Raw genomic sequence first — 8,449 nt, 5'->3', positions numbered from 1 at the left:
CTCCCTGTTACTTGCTTCTCGTCGCCAGCAATCGGTCCCCTTACAGTATAACAACACACACACACACACACACACACACACACACACACCACACACCACACACACACAACACACACACACACACACACACACCACACACACACACACACACACACCACAACACACCACACACACACACACACACACACACACACACACACACACAACACACAGCCAACCCCATCACACACCATTCTGTATGGCAAATGAAGTAATCAGTTTATCAACGTACGTGATGACCACCGCATCGCACCCATGTAAACGCAAAGTTATGCTTTTTAATTGCCTATTATTGTTTTACATCCACTCAAATACAAGCTGTTCCTGATAAGAGTGTGAAGAGTAAATCATACATTTTTCAAATATGACAGTCTTCTTGAAAAAAACTGTGCTGTTGTCTTTTTAGCAGTGTGTGTGTGTGTAGTAATGTTTGTTACGCTAATTGTGCTTAACGCGTATGTGTCGTGCGATTACGTAGGAGTACTGCCGTGCGTGTGCTGTGGTGTGTGTGTGTGCGTGTGGGCGCGTGCAAGTGGCACCCACCTTACCGTTCCGGACACGTTGTGGGCTTAGTCTAGCTAATGTTGCAGGCGGGGCTTGGAGTTGTTGGTCAATTGATCCCAGGGCCTTTATGTAATGCTGCCTTTAAATCAGTACCGGCTTCCAGCAGCCTCAGCATGGAACTGTAGACTGGACTGTTAGGCACTCGGGCTGTTAGACTGGCTATTAGCACTGGGCTGCTTAGATGGACTGTGTAGACTGGGCTGTTTAGACTGGGCTGTTAAGACCTGGCGCTGTTAGACTGGACTGTTACACCTGGCACTGTTAGACTGGGCTGTGTTAGACTGGGCTTGTTTAGAACTGGACTGTGTAGACTGGCTGCTTTAGGACTGGCGCTGTTATACTGGGCTGTTAGACTGGACTGTTAGAGCTGGGCTGTTAGACTGCGACTGTTAGACTGGCACTGTTAGACTGGCCTGTTAGGACTGGCGCTGTTTAGACTGCGACTGTTAGACTGGGCTATTAGACTGTGCTGTTAGGACTGGGCTATTAGAACTGGACTGTTAGGACTGCGACTGTTACACTGGACTGTTTAGACTGGGCTATTAGACTGGCATATTAGACTGCGGCTATTAGACTGGGCTGTTTAGACTGGCTGTCTTAGACTGGTCTATCAGAACTGGGCTTATTTAGACTGGACTACTGTTAGACTGGACTGTTAGACTGGGCTGTTAGACTGGGGCTGTTAGACTGACTGCTTACACTGGACTGTTTATACTGGGCCTATTTAGACTGGCTGTTAGACTGCGACTGTTACACTGACTGTTAGACTGGCTATTAGACTGGGGCCTATTTCAGGACTGGGCCTATTAGACTGGGCTGTTAGACTGGACGTGTTACACTGGACTGTTAGATGGGCTATTAGACTGGCTTATTAGACTTGGGCTATAGACTGGGCTGTTAGACTGACTGTTAACTGGGGACTGTTTAACTGGCTATTAGACTGGGCTATTAGACTGCGGCTATTAGGACTGGGCTGGTAGACTGGACTGTTAGACCTGGACTGTTAGACTGCGACTGTTAGACTGGACGTTAGACTGGGCTATTAGACTGGGCTATGTGACGGGCTTATTAGTACTGCGGCTATTTAGACTGGGGCTGTTAGACTGGACTGGTTAGACTGGACTGTTAGACTGGACTGTTGAGACTGGGCTATTAAGACTGGGCTATTAGACTGGGCTGTTAGACTGGGCTGTTAGACTGGACTGTTAGACTTGGACTGTTAGGACTGGGCTATTTAGACTGGACTGTTAGACTCGGCACTTAGACTGGGACTGCTTAGACTGGACTGTTAGACTGGATAGCTGCCTGGGTGCTGATTACACCCAAACACACCACACACCACGCCAGCCCAGGACACCCAGCAATTACTGTCTGACTCGATCTCTCTCATGCCCCCTCTCTCGTTCTTCAACTTTGGTCTCTCTCTACCTTCTCTCTCTTTGCTTGTTCTCTCTCCTCTATCCATCTCTCTCTTCTCTACTACCTCTTGGCTTTACAATTACGTCATTGATCAGACCGCTCTTATCCAGGAGTCACTCAGGCTTCCGCAGTGCGCAGCCGGTCTAACCACTGCATCTCAGTGCTAGAAGTGTCACTACCAGACCCTGCGTTACGATTCCAGGCCTGTATCATTAAGGCGTGTTGGAGTCCCATAGGTGCGCGCACCTATTGGACCCAGCGGTCTTCCGCGGTTAGGGTTCTTGGCCGGGGGTAGGCGCCCCCCCCCCCCTCGTGTAAATTAGAATTTTGTTGCTTAATACTGACTTGTGCCCTACCTAGTTAATTAAAGCGTTTAAATTTAAATAAATAAAAAATGATATGTACTGCTAGCATGGTGGTGCGGGACATGGCTGCGGCTTTCTGGCGGATTCCATCTCTAACAAAAGGAGACATTGCCCTCTCTCTCTCCTGCATAAACACTGGTATGGCTCTGTGTTTTTTTTCCTCTCCCCCCCCTCTCTCTCTCCTCTAATCACTTGCGTTTGGCTCTGTTTTCCTCTCTCTCTCTCTCTCTCTCTCTCTCTCTCTCTCTCTCTCTCTCTCTCTCTCTCTCTCTCTCTCTCTTCTCTTCTTCATCTCAACACTGGTTTGGCTATGTTCCCCTCCCTCTCTCTCCTCTCAACACTTTGTTTGGCTATGCTTCCCCTCAAACCTCTTCTCTCCTCTCAAACACTGCGTTGCTCTCGTTGTCTATTTTGCTTGTGCTTCCCCATGTTCCCCTTCCCCTTATCCTTCCCCTTTCTGTCTCTCTTTCCCACCCTTCTCTCTTTATCTCTCTCTCCCCCTTTCTCTCTCCCTCCCATCTCTCTCTCTCTCCTTCCTCCTCTCCCTCTCTACCCCTACACTCCCCCTCTCTGTCTATAAAGAAGGTGTGTCAGTAAGATAAGTGCAGGCGATGGCTGGGGAGCGTTCCACTAACGTTCCACTAACGTTCCCTCCACAGCCCACCAGTCGTCCGTTAATCGTCCGTTAATTAACCTTTGTTTGTTGTTGTTGTTTTCAGATTTTTAATTGCCTCTCGGTTGATTAAATATGGAAATGAACAGATGCTGACAGACCGTTGTCACCCTCGATAGGTGGCTCACTGAATATTTCATTAAAAAAAGACAACTAAAGTGGGGGGGTAAGAGAGAGAGAGGACTGATAAATGATTGCTACATTAGACATTTGTGTAGCTCTGTGGCTTTGATCCAGGACCTGTCTGTAGTAAAATCCATTCTTCTGTAATTCTATTCAGCCATGAAGGACGTTAAAGTTTAAAATAGGGGGTTGATTTTGAACACATATCACATGTACTGTACTTTGATATGATAGGATTATCATACACTGGCACTCATCCTTGTCTATAACACACACACACACACACACACACACACACAAAAGACACACACTCATGCACAGATCATGACTGGTTAATAATACTTTTTTTAACTTGACACGTGCATTGTTTTGTCTTCTGTCTGTGTGTGTCTGTGTGTGTGTGTGTTTTAAAGGTGATCGCTGACACCAACATCAGTGCTATAGCCAGTCAGGTGGAGAGTATGTCGACTAGCAGCAGCCCCGAGACACAACCAGGGGAACCAGAGTAAGTTGGACTAAGTATCTCTTAGACACTGATCTGAGGTCCGTTTTTTCTCTTCTACCCTAAAGGTTAAAGGACCAATCGAAAAAACAAAAAAGCAGTCACCCAGCCACTTGTTTGGTAAACAGCTGAGGGCTAGGGGAAATGTAACCACTCCCAAATTCATAAACCGAGCAATGGATGCATGAGATCAAAATAATAGTTTCCCCCCCGTTTTGAAGCTATACAGTGCTTGTTTTACAATGTGATGCTCTCTGCAGAGCCCCCAAACCGAAGAGTATCTGCCTGGAGAAGGGTTCTGACGGCCTGGGCTTCAGCATCGTAGGAGGCTTCGGAAGCCCTCATGGAGACCTGCCAATCTACATCAAGACTGTCTTCAGCAAGGTAACCATATCTAACTCTGCACCGTCACACACATGTCCTGATTTCCCCTCTGGGACATTAGATGGCAGCAGAATTCCCTTCCCCACACACACACACACAGAAACAAACACACACACAAACAGATCAGTGATTACTTGAAAGAAGGGAGGAAGGATCATAAGGTTGCATTTAAAAAATACTGTAACAAGGCCAATTTTTGTATTTCCACCATTTTGTGTGTGTGTGTGTGTGTGTGTGTGTGTGTGTGTGTGTGTGTGTGTGTGTGTGTGTGTGTGTGTGTGTGTGTGTGTGTGTGCGTTCCCCTGTTGTCGCTGCAGGGGGCAGCAGCGGTGGACGGGCGTCTGAAGAGGGGTGACCAGATCTTGTCTGTGAACGGAGAGAGTCTGGAAGGGACCACACACGAGCTGGCTGTGGCCATACTGAAGAGACAGAAAGGGGCCGTCACCCTGGATGTGCTGTCCTAGCTCACACACACTCTACCCCTTGAACTGGTTTGAACTTCCCAACATGTTGAGAGGAGTTGACCAACAACTGATGCCCGTCTTCAGCCCATTAAATAGCCCGTTAACATGAAGGGGACATTGGTTCTGGAAGGATTCAGTCAATAGTTAACACAGGTGGTTGAACTATGGGAAATAAGAGGACTGTATATGGGGGGTTGCAGGAAGTAGGGACACCTCATTTCCTGTGTGCCATCTTAGGAGCTTCCCTGTGAGGGCGGTTCAACCGCTGTACTGACTGTATACACGACTCAAAATGGTGAACGTTTGGATATTATGAAGCGAGGAAGCAAAGTGGGAAGCTTTATATGTGAACGATGTGAATATGAGATCTCTTTGTGTCATTTCAACTTTGTGTGATCACACATCATAGAACACTGATAGAGCAATATGAATGGTTCAGTTGGTTAAGGAGGTCTCTTCACCGTTAGCCTAGCGTTAGCTTAGCATCTCCCTTATGGGGAGACACTGGTTAGCCGTTAGCGATGTTAGCTGCAGGTACTGCTATTGTGCAAACTGTGAGGAGGAATGGTCTCGGCAGGACGCACTAAACTGGAACAGATACTACACACACACACACACACACACACATGCACAATAGGCTAGTTAGTCACTGTCAGGTTGACACATTCTCATTCATCACAGACACTTGTCCATTTGTCTCATATCATGTCATACTTGTTGCAAACAGACAATTTAAACTCCTAGTGACTGGCTCTTACACAGTACTACTCAGTTCAACAGTGATTAGGCTAGACATGGCCAAAGGAAGAAGAAATGCATTCTATAGTAACTGGAAAACAGCCGTGCCCTTCTAATACACTTCATAGCATGCTCGTAAGAATGACATAACTCCCTCTGTAGACATTCAAAGGCAGTTATAAAGGCCACCCAACTACCGGCTGGTGTCACTATACAGTACCTTGTGTAGACCTGCAAGAAGTTGCTGTAGGAAGCTTCTTTATACATTTTTTTACCACTTTTTCTTCCCAATTTCGTGGTATCCAATTTGTAGTTACAGTCTTGTCTCATCGCTGCAACTCCCGTACGGACTCGGGAGAGGCGAAGGTCGAGAGCCATGCGTCCTCCGAAAAATAACCCAACCAAGCCGCACTGCTTCTTGACACAATGCCCACTTAACCCGGAAGCCAGCCGCACCAATGTGTCGGAGGAAACACCGTACACCTGGCGTCCGTGTCAGCGTACATGCGCCCGGCCCGCCACAGGAGTAGTCGCTAGGTCGGGATGGGACAAGGACATCCCTGCCGACCAAACCCTCCCCTAACCCGTACGACGCTGGGCCAATTGTGCGCCGCCCCATGTGTCTCACGGTCGCGGCCGGCAGCGACAGAGCCTGGGCTCGAACCCAGAATCTCTAGTGGCACAGCTAGCACTGCGTGGCGGTGCCTCAGACCACTGCGTGGCAGTGCCTCAGTTAACTGCGTGGCAGTGCCTCAGATAACTGTGTGGCCTCAGACCGTACATGTCTTAACTAGCCTGCTCCCAGATTTTGGTTCTACTCCCATGGTCATTGTCACGCCAAACCAGACAGCACAAACAGGTCTGGAACCTTACTGGTAGAAGGAGGATGGGATATTTTGATATGATATTGTGAAATGCTATGATATTATGCTATTGTGATATGATGCTATGATATTGTGATATGCTATGATATTGTGATATGCTATTATGCTATCATATTGTGATATGCTATTATGAAATTATGCTATTTCTGCTTTGAGTGGGATCATTCACTTCCTATCCAATCTTTCACAGACTATAATTTGAATTTGTTAGTGGACTGGAAACGTTTCAACCAGGTGCTAATACTTGTAGTTTGACCTGCCTTTATGTTATGTGGATGGTACTACCTGTATGTTACAGTAAGCTTATTCTTTAGCTTTTCACAGTAAAACAATTGATTATTTTTACATCATTTTTGGGAACAATGAGAATCAACAATGATCCATTATTTCTTGTTATGAGACATGGTAATCATCATATAGCAGGGCCGTATTCATTAGGCACCAAACGGAAGAAAATGGTCTGAAACAGGAAGGGACAAACTGAACATGTCCAGTAAGATACGCATGTTTTCGTTTTTGCGAAGAAAAACATTTTGCTACTGTGTGCATTAATGAATACGACCCATGTGTGTCTGTCCTGTCCAGTGGTGAGAAGCTTGCCACGTCCAACAATGACAGGATATCCTGTTTCACTCTGAGCCCTTTGTCTGTCTCCCATAAACCCCTCCACACTCACAGGAAGTGACAACGTGTTCCTCCTAAACACTTTGAGACCCCCCAGGGGTCATGTTCTTTAGACACCAAACTAGGAAAAATGGTCTGAAACAAGGAGGGACTACCTGAACTGAATGAAAAAACATTTTGCTACGCCGTGCCCTAATGAATACGACCCTGGTCAACACTGTATATTAACCCTGCATATTAACTCTCAAACCATGCCCGTCTCAGTTAATGGGTGACAGGTAGCCTAGTGGTTAGAGCGTTGGACTAGTAACTGAAAGGTTGCAAGATCAAATCCCCGAGCTGACAAGGTACAAATCTGTCATTCTGCCCCTGAACAAGGCAGTTAACCCATTGTTCCTAGGCTGTCATTATAAATAAGAATTTGTTCTTAACTGACTTGCCTAGTTAAATAAAGTTTAAAAAAAAAGTGCAATCTGGTGGCAATATCTAATTGTAGGCTGTGTCTTAAATGTGTGCCCTGAATACTCAGAAGTGGTCCTAGGATTTAGAGGAAGTGTACTACTAGTGCCATGTGATGCCTTTTAAGGGAACTACTGCTGTGCCATGAGTCTCTGATGTGCTAGAGTAGACAGTGGGTATTTATCATATGTCGGTCTTAGTTCTGTGAGAGCCTAGCGCTGTCAAGTCTTAATGCTCAATCCCTTTAAATGCACACATCCGGCCACTCACTGCTCTCCCTCTCTCCCCCTCCCTCTCCTCCTGTGTGGAGGCTGTGTGTGTGTGTGTATTGTACTGCTGATGATCCTGTAACTCCCAATATTTCCGTCTTATGATGCCACCGATGAACTGACTGCTTGACCTTAGTGCCACAGAAAACATCTTAATTCACCTCATTGATCGTTCCACATTTTGCATTTTCAAATCCAAAGAAACGATCCACCTTTCATATGTCCACATGTGACAAGCTATGCTGTAAAAACGTGTTTAAACAGTACATACAGTGCATTCAGAAAGTATTCAGGCCCCTTGACCTTTTTTCCACATTTTGTTACTTGACAGCCTTATTCTAAAATGGATTAAATATTTTTTTCCCTCATCAATCTACACACACAAATGTTTATTTAATTTATTTAATCCATTATAGAATAAGGCTGTAACGTAACAAAATGTGGAAAAGGTCTGTCTCTGTTCTCTTTTCACGTCTCATCCCTCTATGTATTTATTATTTATCATCACTATTTTTTTTATACTTTCCGAAAGCACTGTATATCTATAGAAGAATTTGTGTGAAAAATATATTGTCTATGATCACAATTGCAAGTCGTATCTTTAAATGTGTGTACTGAGTGTGTTCCTACATTGATGCTCTTTATGAATTCTGATTAATTGTTTGATGATGATGTTTTATTAAATACAAGGGGACCACAACCATTTCCACCATGTCCTCCCTCTGATCTTCAAGTGTGGCTGTTCAGTCCTTAAAATGAATGTATTTTAATAAGTCATTCTACCGTGTCTCATTGATACTCTGTTAAGGAATATCTCAATTGCTTCCATTGTTATGAGGATTGTTCCTTTTATTTTTCATGTCTCTATATTCATACTTCAGTGGGCTAAATCAGGGTCATGCAGAGTGTTTCTTGGTAGTCTTAAACACATCTACTTTGAAA

The 8,449-nt window shown here is 45.3% G+C and overlaps 1 protein-coding gene across 1 annotated transcript; it reads left to right on the top strand.

Annotated features, from left to right (window-relative positions):
* The first annotated feature begins 3,600 nt into the window (after window positions 1-3,600).
* Window positions 3,601-8,249, top strand: LOC111952778 (multiple PDZ domain protein-like). Its single transcript, XM_023971681.2, has 3 exons — window positions 3,601-3,688; window positions 3,946-4,069; window positions 4,387-8,249. The coding sequence occupies exons 1-3, from the start codon at window positions 3,645-3,647 to the stop codon at window positions 4,531-4,533; spliced, it is 315 nt and encodes a 104-aa protein (XP_023827449.1). The 5' UTR covers window positions 3,601-3,644; the 3' UTR covers window positions 4,534-8,249.
* Window positions 8,250-8,449: the final 200 nt, after the last annotated feature.

This window comes from Salvelinus sp. IW2-2015, linkage group LG26 (assembly GCF_002910315.2).
Source record: "Salvelinus sp. IW2-2015 linkage group LG26, ASM291031v2, whole genome shotgun sequence".
In the NCBI taxonomy this organism is placed as follows: Eukaryota; Metazoa; Chordata; class Actinopteri; order Salmoniformes; family Salmonidae; genus Salvelinus; species Salvelinus sp. IW2-2015.
This window is presented reverse-complemented; position numbering and strand designations above follow the sequence as displayed.

Bases quoted from the DNA above. Each gene is read 5' to 3' on its own strand.
- LOC111952778 (XM_023971681.2), top strand. From the start codon at position 3,645: ATGTCGACTAGCAGCAGCCCCGAGACACAACCAGGGGAACCAGA. The intron at 3,689-3,945 runs GTAAGTTGGACT...TGCTCTCTGCAG, and splicing joins ACACAACCAGGGGAACCAGA to AGCCCCCAAACCGAAGAGTA. The intron at 4,070-4,386 runs GTAACCATATCT...TTGTCGCTGCAG, and splicing joins TCAAGACTGTCTTCAGCAAG to GGGGCAGCAGCGGTGGACGG.